Source organism: Vanessa cardui, chromosome 14 (assembly GCF_905220365.1).
Source record: "Vanessa cardui chromosome 14, ilVanCard2.1, whole genome shotgun sequence".
Taxonomy (NCBI): domain Eukaryota; kingdom Metazoa; phylum Arthropoda; class Insecta; order Lepidoptera; family Nymphalidae; genus Vanessa; species Vanessa cardui.
The window spans coordinates 14,079,791-14,102,585 of record NC_061136.1 but is presented as its reverse complement, the minus strand read 5'-3'; the positions used below and the strand labels follow the sequence as shown (position 1 = coordinate 14,102,585).

Below are 22,795 nucleotides of genomic sequence, written 5' to 3'. Positions count from 1 at the left end.
CAGATATTTAAGGCCCCTTTTATTTATCAGGGCTATTTATATATATGCCGAGATGGCTCAGTGGTTAGAACGCGTGCATCTTAACCGATGATTGCGGGTTCAAACGCAGGCAAGCACCTCTGAACCATAACGTTTATAATTTATCTCGTGCTCGGCGGTGAAGAAAAACACCGTGAGGAATCCTGCATGTGTAGACACATTTTCATTAAAATTCTGACACATGTTGTATTCCACTAATAAACATGGGAACGGTGTGGTGGAACATGTTCCAAACCTTCTCTTTAAAGGAAGAGGAGGCCTTAGTCCAGCAGTGGGAAATTCACGGGCTGTTGTTGTTATATATGTCGAAGCATCAAAAAAATTTTATCGTACATGCTGGCGAAGTCAGTATGACGTAGAAAACATGACACCCAAAAAGTGATTTCTCAAGGAATATCGAAAAGAGAGATATTACGTACAGTACGACACAACTTAGATGTCGCATCGGCAAAATTCGTAAATACCGATCACATCCGAATTGAGTACACTATACCAAATTATCAATATTTATTTGCGAATATGATTTTTGCAAAAACGTTATAACTTGTAATATCAAATGACCTAATATATATTCGTCGATTTACATGTACTTGCTTTCTCTGACGCGTGAATCTATAGCGACGAGTAGCGTCGAATGGCGCGATAGGGAGCTATTTCTATTGGTTGTGTAAATCGGCAATAATCGGTTTTATTTTCATTCCATTCCATTTTCCGATGCTACATCTAATTTGTGTCGTACTATACGTGACTGATTTGAATCACGTTTAGAATGCCTGATAACGAGTTGATGCCTAACTCCTCGTTATATGTATATGTCTACTAAAACTAGTGAAAACCCTCTCCATATTTTTGGGGGCGCCAGGGAATATCTGGACTTGTTACATTTCGAGGAAGTTTTGAGGCCACGATTTATATTTGAAGCAGTTCAAAAAAATATACGCGAGACATTGGTACAGGAAATGTCACCAAGAATATAAACGAATGTAAAAGTCTCGCATATTTGAGAGATTGGATGTTAATATCAGGTTCTTATCAGGATATTCAAACGCACATAATGTTAAGGCCTCGACTTTTTTTATGGCATAACATGTAAACTAGCAGAAGGCTCCCCTGATGGAAATTGACTACCACCGCCCATGGGCATCTGCAACACCAGGGGGGTTGAAGGTGCGTTGTCAGCCTTTAAGAAAGGAACCAGAAGCCGGGCCTTGAATCATAGACCAATTGTGACCCTAAGTCCAAGTCCAAAGTAAATTTTTACACTGAATTGTGCATCTTCCAGGGAGAATAAAAAAAAAGAAAGGATATACCAATAACTTGACTAAGCTAAATTCCAGTAAAATTCCGGTGCAGAGTATCGTTATTACATGTAAGTGCTTCGAAAGTGAATTTCCCGGACCTGCGTCTGATCTCTCTCGGATCGTATCAGATTACACTTATCGGTCTTTTATTATTTATAATGAGAGTACATAAAACTTTGTTATAGAAGTTATCTTAGAAAGCCGTAAATTCTGAGGTCCTAGGTCCTAGGTCCTAGGTCCATGTTAGCACGTGTCAGTAAAAATCCAATGGGTTTATTTGTCGAGTCATTGTCGACAGAAACCAAGATCTTTAGAACGTATGTGGGTATGTGTGATATCTCCTTCTACAAAAATAGGAAGATCTTTCATCTTAGGTCATAAATCATTCCCATCGTGCTGGATTTGTCGTCCCAAAGATAATGACGAGAGTCTACTCTTGTATACTCTAGATGCTTACAGAGTGAGTGCAACCTGTATACTGTGAACGCTTTCAGTTTCTTCTACTGTTTTTTTTCAGGTGCGAAGTATTTATTTCCAAACCGGTGGTAAATATTTGAAAGTTATTTTCTAGTGTAAACTAGTACATAAATCTATTAGACATAGATATTTATAAGTATTTATAACTTTTATACATGCTATAGTGAGTCAATAAAAATAATTGAAATAAATCATAAATACAATTTCTCTTTAATGATATTTTAAATGAAACAAGCAATGGTACAATTATTTTCTAATTGAATTAAAAACAATTGTCACAGTTAATAAGTGATGGCGATAAAAAATATAAATCGTCGTTAATTTGCTCCATTTAGTCTTAATCGATATAAATTAATTAACATTTAATTAAAGTTTTTCTACAGAAATTTAATTTCTTCTCATGAATACTAATTTGTGGCCGTGACTTTTATGTAGCCTTCAAATGGTATCGTGTTAAAAAGTAAAGTAACTGAGGAAACCAGCCGTTAGCCCACAGTTGGGCAAAGTTTTTTAGTAACAGTTCTAATGCTACATTTACAAGCATGCAGGTTTCTTCAATTATGTTCTCTTCATAACGGATCACAAGATGAATTAATAGCAAAATATATATAGAACATGAAATGATAAAAGAGTTTGTCTGGGTTTGCACCGGCAAGGTTAGGTTTATAGTTGCAATGTTTAATGACTCTGGAATTATTTCGTTTTCAAAGCTTTTTAATACATAGGCATATCTTATTCCGGTAAAGGAGTAGAACAGAATATCGTGTAGAAAAACATAATTGTATGGAATTCAAGTAAGTAAATCTTATTTTCTTTCCAATACTTCTCGGTATAATCCAAACGTTACAAAAGCAGTTTAACGTCATATAGTAATTTGATTTATTAAGATACGATTTATAACTTTCTACGTTCAAATAACCATTGCAAACAGCACGTTTGCTCACTAGCCCACTTTAAACATTACACTAACGGATAGGAACGTCATCAAGATCTATTAGAAATATGAATACTTCAAGACTAAGTATGTGAACGAGCAGAGATGGCCCAGTGGTTAGAACGCGTGCATCTTAACCGATGATTGCGGGTTCAAATCCAGGCAAGCACCGCTGATTCATGTGCGTAATTTGTCTTTATAATTCATCTCGTGCTCTGCGTTGAAGAAAAACATACTGAGGATACCTGCATGTGACAAATTTCATTGAAATTCTGCCACATTTGTATTCCACCAACCCGCATTGGAAAAGCGTGGTGGAATATGTTCCAGACCTTCTCCTCAAAGGGAGAGGAGGCCTTTAACCCAGCAGTAGGAATTTACAGGCTGTTGTTGCTGTTGTTGTATTTAATCTTTACTAATATTATAAAAGTAACTCTGTCTCTCTGTCGCTCTTCTACGATGAAACTGCTAAACCGAATTTGATGGAATTTGGAATGACGCAAACTTGAATTCCAAGAAAGGAGACTTTTTTTGCCTTACACATGACAACCAACACCCTAAAATGCGAGCGAAACCCCGGGCGAGTACTAGTTTGTTATAATTCATGTGCAATTTTAATAACAATTTAGCCAGTGTATTTTAAACTGTTCATTCATTTTATCGCGTCTGTTATTTAATTTAATACATAATTTACAGCGATAGCTACTTTATTCCAGTCGGTTATCCTACGGCTATTATCATTTTTTAATTTCAACAGTGGTAACAGTGACTACCGCAGTTTCACCACGCGTACTTACCAAAACGCGTACTTACAAAAAAATATTTACCTGTGTTGCAAGCCCATTTAGGTATACACCACATACATACTCTACCACCAAAGAGCGACATAGGCAGGTATAGTTGTATTCGACTATGGTATGTAATTAAACATTTTCACGTGGAAATATTTGAATGAAATACTTTTTAAAATGTTCAAAACTACACTTCTATGTATATTGATTACTAGTCTTGGTTATTGTAGGACATTATAGTATTTTATAGATAATATTTTCGAGTCATATTTTCTTGTCTTGCACTAAATAAAACGCGTCGGTATGCTAATTATGTAACACTTGTTTCTACTCATCTACGCAAATAATCATTTAGGTCAAATACACTATGATTTATAGTCCAGATATTAATAATAGTATCACTTAATCGAATATTGCGGGTTCAAGTCGGGGCCAAGAGCACTGAAATTTATTGCATGCTCGCGTGTGAAGGACATCGTGTGAAAAGGCACATGTGCCGAAAGTATGACAAAAACGTAGCCACTAAATTGGGAGGTAAGGTGTTCCAGCAGTGGGCTTTAAAAGCCAATTATATTTTTAATGTTTTAGTATCGCGTGTCGCTTAATAAGTGTTTATGTTTTTTGAAGTTACTGATTCCTTGATCTGGAGAGGAGTGGGGTCTTACTATGACGAAGAGTTTATATTTTAAAATCTTGGAAGTTATATATCCAACAGCTAGGATAATATAGATTCTTAACGTGAGGTTTGTGGAACTTGTAAATTTAATGGGTCAGGGTACGAATACTATCTGTTCTATTCCGTGTTATTGTGATGTTTGCTTAATATATTAGGGTATTATTTTATATGTCATTGTGCGTTTCGAATGTTGATTGCGTGACGTATTTCCTTCAAATTTTAAGTTATTTTGTCAATTCCAATTTAATTCTTCTTGTACCTACATCGTTTTTGTTATGTAAAATATTAGTGATTTTTTTTAATCGTGTAATTTAAAGTGCTGTATTTATTATTTATGAAACTGAAGTGTAACTGTTTTTTTTTACAAACAAATAATTAACTATAGTAATAATTTACTTAAACAGCACAAACTATACGTTTTTTACTTCTTTCACAAATTCAAATTTTTTTGAGTAAATAATCCTGATTTTTTATTACTGTTTCCTATTTTTCTATCTGTGACGTTTACATACAATACACGCCTTGATGATCTGTCTGTTTGAAAACAGATCACGCATGACTTCTTTATACATTATTTTGATTGTAAGTATAATGCTCTGAAACTATTTTAGATAGGTTCATAAACACATAAAAACATTTAAAATTATTCTTCTTATAACAATTAAAAACGTGTATGTTTTTCAAAACATAACAATTCTTCAATTAACACATATGACGATTAAAATGAAACTAAGTTAATTGTTATCTTAATGTTTTCAAAACATCATAAAATATTATGCAACGCGGCATAAATGGGTTCATTGAACGTTAGCAAAACCGCAACTTATGAGGTTATATATATATATGTAGGTAAGTGCCATTTTGATTATTTACAATGGTATATACTGGACGCGGAGTCACGCTACAGGCATATTTAAAAAGGTCATATAATACTATCAAAGTTTAAATCAAAGTCACTATTAATATAGAAGCGTTACAATTGCTTATTGCTCGGCAAATTTAGTGTCGCTTGAGAAATAAATACTCGTACATAGGTCCTTTGAAGAACCGGCGAAACAAAAACAAAGCAAAGGTCAGACGTAGCTAGGTGAATATACGGAATTTATGGACATATATATATATATATAAAGGTAAAAAAATTATCAAAAGTAAGTCTTAATTGTTAATATATTGCCCACAAGACCTCCCTCGGACAACTTTAGCGATAATTCTGTTTATTGCATCTAATGCAACTTTGAACTTCCGATATTTAATCATCTATTCATTCATAATCATGTATTTGCAATTAAAAATTAACTCAGCTGTATTTTAACATCCATTTCAAATACCCTTTTTTTTATATTTTTTTGTTTTTGAACGTAATTATTGTTTACATCCATAAAGATATATAACCTTAAATGTTATCTACATTAAATATTATTTTTAACTGTTTAATGATAAGTTGATGGTGTAACTTTTACAATAGACAGATATCTGGTTGGTGGTAGGGCATCGAGCCCGTTTTGGGTTGGCACTACATCGCACAACTGTCAAACTGATAGTCCATATTTGATATTATATAGCTAGTTACTAAATTCCTAATTTCATTTATACGATGAGTAATATAAAATTATTTTACAATACAAATTCACATACCCGGTAATATCATGAAGGAAAAGGAGATGAAAGCGGACCCCCACGCGATGGCCGCTGCGCGACGGGAGCTCGTGTGCATCTCGCCCAGATACGCGTACACGGTCGCACTCGACGCTGATACCCTGGAACCAAGAGATACGTTACACTCTGCCACTCTGCCTTGGAAATAGTTCCTTGTGTTTTTTTTTTTCAATAATTTGTTAGACTGGCAACTGAGCCACCTCATTGTAACGGTCTCCAAGAAACATGGAATAGAAATAGATCTGTATATCTATATAGATAGTATTGTAATAAATGTTACTAAGAAAGGATTGTAAATTAATATTACTTACACTTTAATTAATCTTTTATTTAATAAATGAAATCATAGATAAGAGAGAAATAAACTATAATAATAAAATATAGTTATAACAAAAATTGAATCTGTATATTAATTAGTAAGTAAGTAACTTCTACTTAATTAAAACAAAAAACAATAAAATATGAATGAAAAAGTAAAAAAAGAAGAAATTTTGTAATCAAAGATAGTAAACGTGTCCTAAGATGTACCATTCACCTTAAAAGCTGGGTTCCAAAAACCCAACACTGTTTAATGGTACCCTATGTATTTCAAAATTTTTAATTTATTCGATAAATATATCATAAGTTAAAAAACATCTCTTACAGACAGCCAGTGAAGAATCTCAAGATCAACAGCATCCAGACATTTGTAGAGAAGGAGGAAGCTATGGAGAATGCAGACGACGCCACCATGGCTGGTAGCATAACAGCTCGGCGACCACACCTGTCCCCGAGGTAGCCCCACAAGAAAGACGTACTTATTATACCTGAAATACAATCACTAATCAAGAGACTATTTTCAAAACATGCCTAAATCTATACTAATACCAGCATCCCATCTGCCTTTGCACAGTTGCAGTGCTCATACTAATTATACTGCAGATTGTCTTACAAGGTTCACAATTTTTCAGTGTTTATCTACTATATTGTGCATGTATTATACATGTAAACCTTCCTCTTGAATTAATCTATCTATTCAAAAAACCGCTTCAAAATCTGATGCGTAATTCTTAAGATCTAAGCATACATAGGGACATAGCGGTAAGCGACTTTGTATTATACTATGTAATGATAATGATTATAAACGCGAAATCTCTTTTACCTCTTCATGCTTAAAATTCTGAATCAATTTAGATGGGATTTAGTGTAGGGATACTTTGAATCCCGGAGAAGGAGATAGTCTAACTATATTTCACCCATCGAGTGGTTAATATTGTGTGTGCTTTTTTTAAAATCATATTAGCAATGCCCCAAACTAATTAAGAAATTACTGATATACCTATTTACCTCTCCTTTTAAGCTTATCACTTGTGCTAGAAGTGGCCCGTGAATCATTGTGCTATTAATAAGTTTTATCAATTTCGCACGTGCACTGATTAACCTGGTTATTTTCAACAAGAGTAAAAGTTTGGGTGCAATGATACTTACTAAATATACTACAGAATTTGTTTATTGTCATCATCACATTACGAACTTCTAAAATTATCAGTCATTCTTTACGTTATATACAAAAATTTTCTCTCGAATCAATCTATCTATTAAGAAAAAACCGCATCAAAATCCGTTGCGTGATTTTAAAGATCTAAGCATACATATAGACAGACAGCGGTAAGACTCTGTTTATGTAATCATGATGATAATGACTCGTAGACTCGACCGCGAAATTCGGTTCAACGGTTTGATCGTGAAACAGCTACATACAGACAAACAGGCTGACATTACGTCCGTATTTATAATATTATTCGCATAATAATTGGCCATTCCTACTTTGCATATTTTAACAAAACAAAACAAAATTAATCGTTATTGACAATTACAAACAATAGCTTTATTACAGCAAAAAATATTTATTTCCCAAACAAAGAAGATACTATTGTTTGTTATGATACTCGTGAGAATACCTACAGAACACATACAATGAGGACCCGAGACGCTATATAAAATCGCATTTTTTTCTGTAAATAGTATTCCAATATTGTACATATTATAAGCACCAAATAATTTAATGAGAATTTAGGTTAGAATCCATTCAAATTTATACCAGTGATATACACAAAGTTTTGTCTCAATCCTGGATTCAGGGGCTACAAAAAACACGCGCCCTAGATTAGAATGTGTGACCTTAAAGTTCTAAATATTTATTTTGGCCTGTGAGTACAGTCAGAGTAATAAACCTTGGTAAGTTTTCAAATTAATTCCTTTAACAAGTCTTAAACTCTTAGTACCTTTTGAATCTAAACATCAAATCATTGCGATACAATATGTTATTCTCGATCGGTAAAGCAGATTATCGCTCGTACGAAAATAGATCTTAAGGTGACGAACCTTTTCTTACTACGACTGTACATCGTTAGATTAATACTGGCACCTGGGCGCTTGTTATTCTTGATTAATTAATACATTTATTACTGTGATGATTTTTATTTATGTTATTCAGATTTAGAGATGGTAACACTGTGACATCGTTGTTGGCTGGATATAAAAAGCGGCGAGGCTCGGACGAATAGAAAATGACGGAAAAAAGAAAGAAAAGAGGAGGAAAAACAAGAGGGTGGTTGACGATCGGATTCCGGAGTGGAAGCGATTATTAAAAATATTGTGTAAAAATAAAGTATATCAAAGCGAATTGAGTTTGAATTAATTAAATTACTGATTCTTTTTTTGAATATATTGCATTGCATATTTATACCAAATACCTATTATCTTATCTTACCTATAAAAGCAGCAGCGTTCACCAGCCCCTTGTGTTCGCTGGTGAGCCCCAGTTCGCACTCGGCGGCTGTTATCACGTAACTCATCCCCACAGACTCCATAGACACGTTCAGCATTATCATCCCGCACGTCAGCAGCACCAGATGGTTGAACTTTCCGTGACCTGGGAACACAGTTATGTGAGATTATATCGATAATCATAAGACAAACTTATTGTTATGTTAGTTATGTAAGATTTTTTTACTTGATATATTATTTTATGATATGTGTCAGCATAATTTAGTCGTATGTTTTTATAAATTATTATTTATTATATAACTTCAGCTTCAAAAATGTATTATTATTCCTATTTTTAATGAGTATGCTTATGTTTAATTATTATTATATTTTCAATAATTAAATTGTGTAATATACTAATGCATGGTGAGACTATCTGTAAGTAGTAGAACTAGAGAGAGATGATGGTAGTAGAGTAGAATTGATAATTTTGAAATGTAATTTATTTTTTGGTTGTCGTAATGAAAATAAAATAATATATTATTTCAGTTTTAACTAGCTTAAATATTACGAAACCTTATTATCGGTTCTGAATCTAGATTCTATCACGAAGAACCGGCAAGAATGCCAGTAGTAAATATTAAGAAAAAACATGCATAATAAACTGGGTATAGTTATCGTAAGCAAGAGCTGTAACTCGTTCGATTACCGAGGTAATAAAAAATTATTATATTTATTGAACTTTTATTGTCAACTGATAAGTTATTCTCTCGTCAACAAGGAAAACATCAGCACGAGAATATGATCGAGACGCACTATCCGAACCGAATCAGTGACAAGCATGTATTTATGTAATAAATAAGAAGTTTTAAAATAGTAAGTTTTGATTCACGCCTTCGCATATCTTTGCTCAGAATTTATTTTACGCCTCTAGTAATTATATGAAGTTAAAAAGTTAAGACTCTTTGTGAAAGAAACGAGTATCTCTTGAACCTGATTTACACCGAATCACTACACCACTGAAAATACATATTCTTTGTGTCAGATGAATTGAGATAGGGATGTTGCTCGGCCATATTGAGTGGCGGTTCCGGGATTGCTTTTAGGGAGTTTAATTAAAATAATTAATTATAATTAATTTCACGTTTAGATTTGTCACTGTACAAACATGCTATTACTTGACACTCTTATCAAGTATATTATTATTATTTACACTTAGGAAGCTCATTTATAATTAATTAATTAATGTATTTATTTTACAATTATATACCATTTGCATTTTAATATAAATCCTGAAAGCAGTAATGAAGGAGTGTTATAAATAAAGCAAGTTGTTACAATTAAGGCCTAAGTACGCCTTAAAGTAAAGTGCAAAAAAACCATAATCTTTTAAATATCCCTATAGCACTTCTTCTTTTTTTATTTTTTTATTATTTGTTTTTTTATTTTTTTTTATTTATTTTTTTTATTTATTTATTTTTATATATAACACTTCTATATTCAACGAATCAAATTTAAAAGTGCTTGCTAAGCCAACGGAGCTGCAGAAACTATTACCTCACTTAAATTAATGTGAGGGCAAACCAAAGCCAAAGTTTTTATTTTGTATTTTTTAACTGGAATTATCTGACCTAAAATTTGAATCTAGAGCCTCGAGTTACAAATTATGAGTTAGGCATTAGACCAATCAAGTCAATGTATTTAGGTAGAATATAAAGCATCAACGACCTTCCAGTAAGCGAAAGGTAATGTCGCTGCAATAAACGAGTATTAAAAATGTACACAAAAGTTACGATGTACAATATACTATGTTTCAATGAAATCTTGTGTTGTCAAATATGTAAATATATTTTTAAAAATATGATTCAAATAAACAGTTAAAAGGCACGTCGCATATAAATAGCAGATCTGTTATCCGTATAAAGAAAAAGGCTACAGGTAGATGATAGGGTTGCTAGTTACCAAGCAAATTTATTCGCATTTGAACTAAGGACGCAGACGAAAACAGTTTTGTTTTATAAATGGCTAAGTTTTTGTGTTTCTTTCTCGGGTGTCGAAATAATTTGTGTTAAAATTCATCTCGAGCTCTGCGGTGAAGGAAAACATCGTGAGGAAACCTGCATGTTTCTAATTTCTTAGATACTCTGCCACATGAGTATTCCACCAACCCTTCCCATAAATAAATGGATAGGCAATGCAGCATAGCGAATGTTTAAACACAAGACAAACGTCCTTATAACTTTTTATTTGGGCTTAGGTTCTTGAATACGCTTTCAGGAAATTCAATTGAAAGTAAGTTTAAAGATATTGCGTTACTGTAACAATATACTCGGCGTTGAAAACAGTGACCGTGAACTTGTACGGGTTGCTAGACGAGTTATTCGTAACAATTACTGTATAAACTGGTTAGTATATATGTAATTTATTAACATATGAATTTATAAAATTAAATGCTTCAACAACAACAACAGCCTGTAAATTCCCACTGCTGGACTAAACGCCTCCTCTCCCTGTGAGGAGAAGGTTTGGAACATATTCCACCACGCTGTTCCAATGCGGGTTGGTTGGCCGATGCTTAATACAACTAGTTCATATAGTTAAATAGTACACGCGGTCAAGATTTATATAGTAAATACTTTTAGTAAATATTTATGTATATTTAAGCATTTAATGCATTTAAGAGTCGAGATGGCCCAGTGGTTAGAACGCGTGCATCTAAAGCGATGATTGCGGGTTCAAACCCAGGCAAACACCGCTGATTCATGTGCTTAATTTGTGTTTATAATTCATCTCGTGCTCGGCGGTGAAGGGAAACTTCGTGAGGAAACCTGCATGTGTATAATTTCATCGCATTGGAACAGCGTGGTGGAATATATTCCAAACCCTCTCCCTAATGGAAGAGGAGGCATTATCCCAGCAGTGGGAAATTTACAGGCTGTTACTTTACTTACCAGTATCACACAAACGTCACTCCGAATTTATCAATCTTGATTTGTAAATTAAAAAAATAGCGTGTGTGTTCCCGGGACTCAAACTATCTCCATGCCAAAGTTTATCGAATTGTGTTCAGAAGTTTAAACGTGAAGAAGTAACAGCGAAAGTGACTCTTACTTTCGCATATATAATGTTGGTATACATATGTCGATGAAGTTGGTTTGATCGACACATTAGAAATCAACACATATAATAAAATTGGAGTGTCTGTTTGCAATGTTAAAATAACCGCTTTTTACTAAATGCCTATGTATATACGGTACCTATACAAAAATGGCATGTCTTAGAATTTTTAACGGGCCTTTCACTGGCAGAACGCTGATGTAATATGTAGCTTAGGATACAGCAATAACTTTTTTATTAAATTTAAATGCACACGAATTCGCGGACACAGCTATTTAATTTTTTAAATATAACTAGTATAATAAATGATCAAGGGTAAAGAAAATGACAGGGAACCTAACAACAAAAAAGAAACGCTCCAATATAAATATAATTTGTTTCAGCTAACCCTAATTGCACCTTGCAAAAAAAAAAACAATTCAATACAGTACATATCGTGTTATGAGGTCAGAAATTTTTCCGGTTTTTGATAATTTAATAGTGTGCATTGAGGACACTTTATTCAATTACTTTTTTCGGGTTTTTGTATATGACTTTTAATAAGACCAGCGGTGGCTTTTACAACAACACGTGAATATTTATCGAATATTATTGACAAGCACTGTTTTCTATTTCTTTTGCCATACATCTCGCCTTACATTTTTAATTAGCACAAGAACTTCCTCTGGAGATTGTATGGTTGTTTCTCTGCCCCAAAATCTCCTATTATATGACAATGATATGATGATATCAGTAACAGAGTGTGCTGAGAAAGTTGAAAAAATAAATAACAAAATAAGCTGAAAACATTAACAATTATACTCGATGGAGATTCGATTTTAATTAATCATCTTCATTACATAGTATAAAACAAATTTGCTTACCGCTGTCTGCCTTTACGTATGCTTATATCTTTAAAATGAGAAGTTCTATTCAAGAGGAAGGTTTTTGTATATAATGCATAGACAATATAGTAAATAAACCCTTATAATAATAGAAGCTTCTAATGTGATACTGTAAATAAACAAATTCTGTAGTGCATTAAGTATCAGTATTGCATGTGTGCGAAGCCGGGGCGGGGCGCTAGTTCAAAGATAACTTCTATATGATATTTACATTTTAATATTTGACACTCCGTTATAATTAATCTGTGGGAATATAACATGGCATTGTTGAAAAATATTAATAATAAGACCAAAACAATTGCAATCTTTTAGTGCAAATAACATTTAAAAAAATAATAATAGATTTTTTTGTGCTTTTTTATTAAAAACAATTGATGCTTGTTTCCGCATATCTAATTATCTATGTGTATATTTACTGTTATTAATTGGTGGGAATATTATTATAATATTATGTTTGAGGAAGTAACGCTTAATAACAGGGCAGATTCAATTACTAATGATTTTCATAATTTTTTGCTGGTATAGGACTGATTGGAATGACTGGACATTTAATAAGAGGAAAAAAAGATGTTTGTTATACTTTCATTCCGTAGTCACTTAACCGATAATCATGAAATTTTAATTCACGTTGTCAGACGTAAGGCGAAAAGGGCATAGGGTATCTAACACCTGTCTCTAACCCTTCCTTTTCCCTTATAGCTAACGTGTAACACCGAAAGCTATGTCCCCAGCTTTCGGTGAAAAGTAGATATATATTAATACTAACTGTCTCAAACCATTAAGGTAACAAAGATATCTCTACTTAGTGATAAGACCAAATTATGCATCTTATTATAGTTTAGAGTTATTTATATTATTTTCTGTGTACTACACAGTAAATAATATATGAGTATTAATAATATTATTGTTGACGTCCAAGAAAGGTCATTAGGGTACAAAAAAGTAGTGCCATTAAAAATAACGGCTGGCATAAGCGAGTAGTATCCAAGATAAATATTATCTTACTACCAATCATGACCTAGGCATTAAACCGGCTTGCCTTCTGGGGAAAATAATAAATACCATTTAAAACATTCGTAACATTGAATTAATTATATTAACACGCCGATGTCTTTGGTCAGTGGTCACCACTTATAACGTGACGTATATAAACATCCGTGTACGAATTTTATAAATAACTTTCATACCATGGCCCAAAAAAAAATAAAAATTAAAGGAATTACCTTTTATAATATTAACTTTTACTTGTGTTTGATGCATGTTCTTAAAAAATGACACATTACCGATAAGGAAGCTAATGACTTCTCAGGTGAAGACACAAACGCTTCGCCACCAGGGATTTTAAATAAAAAAAAGAACATAAGAACCAAAAACCCACTGAGTTAATTTCACCCGTTCTCAGATTCGAGATTCGAGGTGTATCTTGTCGAACCGACGATGGATTTTTTTCCTTGACTGTCAATAAGCATTACCAGCTTCTATTTTGGAATAGAATAATTTTGACTTCGACTTTGATTCTACAATTGTAAATTTAACATTTGATAGACAGAGTAAATACACATACAGAAAACATTTGTAAGTTGTTGATACAAAAATCGCCCTCTAGAAATAAATTAAAAATGTAACGGGAGATATAATACCACTTTTCTGGTAAAAATAAAGTACTGGAAACAAAAGAATTCTCAAAAGTGCAAGTAGGCAAGAACTGGATTGAAATAAACAATAAGGATTACTAAATATACGACTCAAGCAATTACTACAAAAACTCGGCGCAGAACCGACCACGAAATGTCAGATACGCCACGCTGAATACAATAATTATTACATTTAAGGGATATGCGCATTAAATTACGTATCACTAACCATCCTCCTTCGAGTGAGTCAATGTGAGTTCTCACTAATTAACACATGATTGCTTAAATGGTTTTTATAGCTAAATATATGTATATAAATGAAAAAACATTAATATGTAATAAAAGTTAAAAAAAATAATTACGTATTCAAAATATTTTTTAGAGTTCTCCTAAGTAAAATTAAATGAAAAATATTAGACTACTTAAAAGTCGATTTACGATTATATAATATAGTTACAATTGTTGTTATATTTGGAGCCGGTGTTTTGGCTTTCAAACAGGAAAAAATATCAAAATCGGTTCACCCAGTGAAAAGTTATGAGGTAACAAACATAAAAGAATACAGACGATTTAATAACCTCCTCTTTTTTGAAGTCGGCTATAAAAAGTACTTCAAGCAGAATTTGGTCCTATTATTATCATTTTAATTACTGTTATTAATGCCATTACAAGAATTAAAAAAAAAAATATCATTATTTTGATGAAGATTTCAATTTACAGCTAAGATAATAATTGAAATTCGAATACTCTTAAGCCCAGCTTAGGAGACTCTCAGGCTGTTAGTTACTCGGTACAGGCAGCCAGACTCGCATGCATTTAGCAGCTCTGCATATATATACTCGCAACTAGACCAACAGTAATATATATTATAACTAGCTGAATCTGCGGCATTTATATCACACGAAAATTATAAAATATTATTTGTAACAGATAAACCAATCCCCCTCCCCTTTTTAAGCCTTCGGGGATGACATATAATCTAGCTTATCTCTTTCCCTCTGCACTCAAAAGTTTAGGCATAAAGCTTAAAAAAAACGCATTTTTAAAATTAGTATAGATAAATATTTGTCACATTGATGACGTATGTGTTGTTTTATTAGTCATCATTCTTCTTATCATTTGAGATTCAAGGCCTTCTGGGAATCGAACCGGCTTTGCAACACAAAAATACATAGGAAAAGGTCATTGACTGCATTAAAAAAAATATTAAAATGTCAAATTCTTCATGGGACAAAAGTGTAGAATAGGAATAAACATACAGGGTTCTGTAGATAAATATATAAAAATAAAAAGTTATTTTCATCGTAGAGTTAATTGAACTGGGTCATTAGCCCTTTAGAGGGATACAAAGACATTGGGTTGTGCTGTCTAGCAGTACAATCAGGAATGATTCACCTATCACCCACTCATATCACGTGTGTCACATAAACATTACTGGGTAATTAGTAACGTCAATATAATATGAATTTATGGCATACATGTCTGGGAGATTTTCATCCGACATATGCAAATGGTGATAACCCAGTGGTTAGAACGCGTGCATCTCAACCGATGATTGCGGGTTCAAGCCCAGACAAGAACCGCTGAACTTTCACGTGTTTAATATGAGTTTATAATTTATCTCGTGCTCGGCGGTGAAGAAAAACATCGTGATGAAACCTGCATGTGTAATATTTCAAATAAATTCTGCCACATGTGTATTCCAACCCGAAATGGAACAGCGTATTGGGATATGTTCCAAACTTTCTCCTTAAAGGGAGAGGAGGCCTTAGCCCAGCAGTGGGAAATTTACGGGCTGTCGTTGTAAGCAAATTACTTACGATGTTTTCTTCCACCGCAGGTTGAATTATAAATAAAAATTCTGTGTTGATTTCTCAGATATTAATTCGCCACCCGGACGAGATTAACTGGATTCTTTGTTTTTATCAGTTTTATTCACACATCGTTAACTTCAGAGCCGAGATGGATCAGCGGTTAGAACGCGTGCATTATAACCGATGATTGCAGGTTCAAGCCCAGGCAAGCACTGAATATTCATGTGCTTAGTTTGTGTTTAAAATTCACCTCGTGCTCGTCGGTGAAGGAAAACATCATGATTCTAATTTCATAGAAACTCTACCACATGTGTATTTCACCAACACGCATTGGAGCAGCTTGCTCCAAACCTTCTCCTCGATCTGAGAGGAGGCCTTAGCCCAACAGTGCGACATTTATAGGATAGGATACACATTACATACATTAACAAATGTTTGTATTGTGTATATAACATACTCGTCACTAAAGTGGCCGTGATGACCGTCTTCGATCGTTCTCATCTGCATTATCTTGATTTTATAAACAACGTTTGTTTGGTTTAGTTTTGCAAATAAAGACTCACGTCAAACCTATTTATACAAAGCTATTTTTAATCTCAATGCTAAAAATAACTTCGCGCACATGTTTTTGTGTAGAACCGAAAGCTTGGTCAACGCACTCCAGTGTAGACTCATTAAATAGATTCCTACTGCAAACCGGTTCTTAATCTGATAATAATTTAGATTAACTAGTGTTAAATAAAAAATCTATTTTTAGATTTGGTTTAAATTTTTTGTAATAAAATAAAATAAAAATCAAAATGTACTTTATAGCTTTATAGCTTTTACGAGCACTTTTGAATCGTCATTCAACAATTAAGTGAAGCTACCAACAGTTCGAAAGTAGATTGTACCGAGAATAACTGGCAAGAAACTCAGTAATTACACTTTTTTACAATTTAAAAATACAGTAATGTTAATTAATTATGATATATGTAATTTATCCTGCCTGGAAGTCTACAAGTATTCATTCCACACTTTTTTTATCGCCAGGTCTTTTCAAAAGAAGATTTGACGTTTTAGCAAAAACGACAACGGGAACGCGCCACCAGAAATACCGGGAATGTGAATTCACTTTCGATTTCATCTTCGCGTTTATTGCTTCACTTTAATGTTCCGTGCGCTCAATTTGTCTGTTTTTAGTGCCTTGTTTTACAATCATTTAGGCAAGCACCACTGTATTTTAATGTGCTTAATTTTTGTGAAGGAAAACATCGTGAGGAAACCTGCATGTGTCACATGTTTATCCACCAACCCGTATTGGAGCACTATGGTGAAATATGCTCCAAACGTTCTCCTTAAAAGGAGGCCTTAACCCAGCAGTGAGAAATTTAGAGGCTGTTCCTGTTACAATTATTAATATCTGATTATGCTTATTTAAGAATACAATATGTATTTAGGACTAAATTAATTTACAAGATTTATGGAATACCTATTTGCATAACGGCGGCTTCTTATGTTGTTAGTATAAAAAAAAAAGATTCTGACGAATTGAACCTCCTCCTTTTTTGAAGTCGGTTAAAAATAGCAAAGCTGATCATTTTGTTTGTTTCAGTGCACTGATACATACTGATACAATTTTCTTTAGACCCGCCTGGTAGGTATCAGATATTCTGCCGGCACACAGCGCTTGTATTGTTATATTCCGGTTTCAAGGGCAAGAACCAGTGTAACTACAGGTACGTGGGAAAAAACAATTCAATTCCCATGATTGGTGGGATTGGTTGATAGATAAATATATTATAAATATTTATAACAGTGCCAACGCCTATGAGCTTTGGTGATGCAAACTTGCATAAAGTAGCCCATTTGCCAATCAGATGTAGCCAAAAAAATCTTGGGCATTCTTTGTTTTATTTACGCCAAGAAGGTCGTCTAGTGGTAACTCTCCTGTGCCCATAAATGCCTCAGAGAAAGCATATAATAAATCAAAATATACTTTTGAATTGATTGAATATCATTTACTTCATTAAACAAACTATATTAAGTTAAACTACCAACAGTTATGACATTTACTCAAAGCAATTTGAAACGTCGAACGTAGATTAACATCTGTATACTACTATGTAATTATTCTGCTTATAATAAATAATACAGCTATATTAATTCTGCACTGTAGTCCTTAGTTCTGTATTATTTAAATATGATCGCTTATTATCTTAAGTATACTACGAGACTTAGGGCTGAGACCCCTGAGAAAGCCTTTCGATTTTCTCTGGATTTTTTCTATTTTGTTTTTATTTTTATATTTATGTCATCTTATTCTGGTATTAGTGGGTACATATTAAATTAGTGTTGTGTCGTACTTCTTTGATCTGAATATCCTCATTGATTAAGAATTCCAAATTCAAATTTATAAATTCATTTAGCGGGTAGTAGTTCTCGCCCTGGTTGTCCAGAATTGTCTGCCCTCATGAAGAACACCGGTATTTTATTAGTTGTTTAATTTTTGTAATTTAATTTGTACATGTACTTGGAAAGAAAATTATCGAATGGAATTCATTAATTAAGGACACGACGGCCGCACAAAAACTATTCATTTGGATTTCGTAAACCGACTATTTTATCTTATCTCACGATACAATTATTGCATTTATCCTAAACATTTGATAAATATTCAAATATCAAGACTTATAATGTATCAAGAATATCAAGAATTTAGGTATATACCTACGTTCAGTTTCTAAAACGCTAATCAAAAATTAACTAATCTGAATGTTCATTGGTGGATGGGATCCGATGACGTAATATGCAACCAATGAACGTTCAAAATACTAGGTTAGTAAATCTGTAGCTCATCACAGCGGAAACTTGTGGTTAAACTTAGCAAAAGTGGATTAATAAAACAACGCTAACAATAACAGCCTGTAAATTCCCATTCCACCACGCTGTTCCAATGCGGGTTGGTGGAATACACATGTGGCAGAAATTCTATGAAATTTGTCACATGCTGGTTTCCTCACGATGTTTTCCTTCACCGTTGAGCACGAGATGAAATTAAGCACATGAATCAGCGGTGCTTGCCTGGGTTTGAACCCGCAATCATCGGTATAAGATGCACTCGTCCTTGCCACTGGGCCATCTCGACTCAACGCTAGTGACCAGTAAAATAATCCTAAGTCTTTTGCAATGTGACACCTTTGTTGACTCCTAAAATGTATGAGACTGTATTTATTTGTTTTGGCGTGCTTAGCAGAATGTCATCTTAAACATCTCGAGTAAATATAGTTCTCAAAACTTCTCAAAATCGCAGTCGACCTTCACATTAAAAAACAAAGTAATTTTCGAATTTCAAGCGTCTGTCTCTTCTTCAATGCATAAATTTGAAATATGCATATATGCATCGAATAATAAAATCCTAATTATCAAGATTTCTACCCGATTATCTTCGTCAGCTGATGCAAGATAATCATCATGTAATCGAATTTTATCAAATAAACTAATCTCAATAAATACTGAAAGTTTATTTGTTGTTATGACGTCATCAATAATATTGACCAATGATTGTTCAGTTTAATGTTAATAGTTAACCTTTTTTTGACTAGCGGCTCAGAAACTAGAGTTTAAACTTAGTGTAATGTTTATCTGTCTTAGGCTTGTCACTAAAGTAATAAAAGTTACAATGATACTGAATAGACATATACTGATACTTCATAACAATTTATTTGTATTTGATTAAAAATATATACCCCCCTCAATAAAAGTTTATTGGAATCACTTTTTATGAAGTTGGTTTGAAGTGGTAAGAAGGTTCATTGCTTACATAGCTGACGAGCTACAAACCTAGGGAACTGAGATGTTATGACCCTACTAATATCCGATAAGTGGGTGGTACGTTCCCACATGGGCTTGCATAAAATCACTAAGTAAATAATAATTAGATAACATTAACATTTGAATATGTATGTAAATATAAATTCGTAATACAAACAACTATTATTTATTCTTAGAAGTCACAGACAGATTTTGATAAAATATTAATTTACGTAAATTATACTATTTTCGAAAGATTTTAAGTAAGATTTAAACAAACAGGTCTAACACACGTGTTTCAAGTTGTTTCCGATGGCGCAAAGTCAATACATCCTCCCTGAGGTAGTTTTTATATCTAGTTTAAAGTCCCTCTTTTATATAAAACCTTTACCAAATCAGATTTATAAATGTTACGTTAAGTACAAGATTCAATACAATAATTTATATTATATAATATGGTACGCTTAATGGAATTCCAGGAAACGCACAAAAATATTCAAGTGTAAAATTTAAAAGAATCATTAAGAAATGTTTTTGTGTTACAGGAAACAACAAACATTACAAATGTAATGAATTTTTTTAGATGATTGCACACGGGAATGAAAGGATCACCCTCCGAGCTATTTCAGATAAAAAACGTATCACTATTTGTAAAGACCGCATACCCGTTAAATATGAGAAAAAAATCCTGATCTCTTTTGGTGGTTCTCAGGTCCGAAGTGTTTATTTTACAGTTGGTAGAATTTTGTCAGTTAATAAGTAAATTTGACGTTTCAATATTTAATAACGATTTTGTTTTTTACTTAAAAATACTTATCAACAATCATAGTAAATTTAATTTACTTTTATAATTTATTTATGCATAAAAGTGTCTAGAAAACTAATTTTGGTTAAATATATATTACGGTGGTAGATTAACATTTAGTTTTGACTTTAAACAACGATTTAACAGTAATTTTATGACCTTACATAAATAACATGCATTGTGACTTATTTTCATTGAAAGCAATCATTTCGAATTAAAAATAACCGTTCGTTTTGTACTCGTACTGATTTTGTGATCTTCGAGACTAGATCGACAGATAAATATAGGTTAGGCTTACCGGTTATCTCGAAGGCATCTTCGAATACAACTTCGTTGAGCTTCCCCAAGCTTTTTTCAGCATCTGCCTGCATCTCATCTAACTTCTCGGCACTACGTTTACTCGCTTCTATGAAAGCTTTGACTTCATTTAATCTTTCTAAACTTCTCTCCGAGGAACTGTGGTCGGTGTCGTGAGACATTTTTGGTTATTTAACTATCGTTAAAAGTAGTCGTTATTTAAAATATTTTAGTTAAATTGTCCGTAGCAGATCACTTCATATTTTATTTTAAAAACATTATATAATTTTTTTTGTTTAATTTTAAGTAGTTAAAATTTTATTAATAAAACTTAAGATTTTTATTAATATAATTAAATACTATCTAATTATTTTAAAACGAACTATAATTCGCGTAATGTTAACCTAACTAAAACCCCGTCTACTCTCCACGAGGTATCGGTATGCACTAACTAATTATAGAAACAGTTAACTGAGTTAGTTCGGGAGCGTGAAGTGAATGCGAGCTGAATAATAACAAGTAATTGTGACCCTTATATCAATGTGTGTAAGTATACTTATCGTATGAATTTGTTAAGGTATAATGTTGTAGCGTACGTCACGTTACTGATAAAAGTCTATCGACCTTAAGTTGATAGCAATAAGGACTAAAATTTATAATTGAATCATACATACACCTAGCATGATAACAATGTAATTTTGCACAGATATTTTTTTATGTAACACAAGCTGTTGCCTCGGCTCTGGGTGTGTTTGTTTCGAAGTTGAACAAACTTTTGATAATGAATACAATACTAAAACCTTAACACGTGTTAAAACATATGTTTTGATTTAAATTAGATGAAAACACATTTTTTAAATATTTTTTTTTATCAACCGATTTACAAAGAATCAATTCGTTAGTTTAATGTTATTAATATAAAAGTCTACAACTTATTAATTTTATTAAAATTCATTTTTATCAAAATATAATCATTAATAAAACATAAACACAACAAAATAATCTTCATATACAACAAAATTACATGCATACGTTTCGGCATTTAATACTAACTAATACTATATTTGATTAATGGTGCTTCCTAATTTATTCGTATAAACGCATATGTATCTAAATTTACACTTGAATTCTGAATGAATTAATATTTTAATTTTAATTTTAAAGATATGTATTTAGTTCAACCCGTACCTTTTGGAATAATTCAATAGAATTACCATAATAAAACAAGTAATCTTACATAAATTTTAAACACTAAAACGAATGGCTATAGTACATTATTAAGGCTGTATTGAGTTACGAGGCGTTCTTTTGAAATTTCACAACATACATATCTTCCAAGTAACTGATCAACTTTTTTATGAGACGCTTTTGAAGTACGCCTCGTTGGCAGTCCTAAATCAATCGTTTCTTGCCTACCAGACGTTCACTTCACACACACACACACACATACACACACAGGTCAAACAATGAATATCCTCGGGTTATGTTTTACATAGTGATAACTTATATTTCAGTAATAATTAATCACAATAAATGTTTTCTTATTTATAAATAAAAAAATAAAGCACATATTGTGGCGATGACAAGAATGTCAAAGTTGACTATTTTAGTATTTGTTCTAAAACCTTTAACTGAAATATTGATTGTCAAACAACTAATATCTGTTCGGAAAGAATCACTTCAGACCAGAAGATAACCGGCGAAATTGAACTGATTCCATGAACAATTCTCGTGAATTTCACGTCGGGCTAGCGGCTTTCCTGATTAATTTGACGACGAGATTTTGGAAATACAGCCCTAACGGTACATATGTTTGTTTTTGGGATTTGT

At 32.8% G+C, this 22,795-nt stretch overlaps 1 protein-coding gene across 1 annotated transcript in view; it reads right to left on the bottom strand.

The window, feature by feature from the left end:
• Positions 1–21,424, bottom strand: part of LOC124535295 (synaptic vesicle glycoprotein 2C-like) — a 31,021-nt gene extending 9,597 nt beyond the window's left edge. Inside the window, exons 1-4 of the mRNA XM_047111471.1 lie at positions 20,967–21,424; positions 8,627–8,788; positions 6,518–6,680; positions 5,854–5,975 (exon numbers count right to left, since the gene is read on the bottom strand). Coding sequence (XP_046967427.1) covers positions 5,854–5,975; positions 6,518–6,680; positions 8,627–8,788; positions 20,967–21,147 — 628 coding nt within the window. The 5' untranslated portion in view covers positions 21,148–21,424. The remainder of the gene's footprint in view (positions 1–5,853; positions 5,976–6,517; positions 6,681–8,626; positions 8,789–20,966) is intronic.
• Between the last annotated feature and the right edge of the window lie 1,371 nt (positions 21,425–22,795).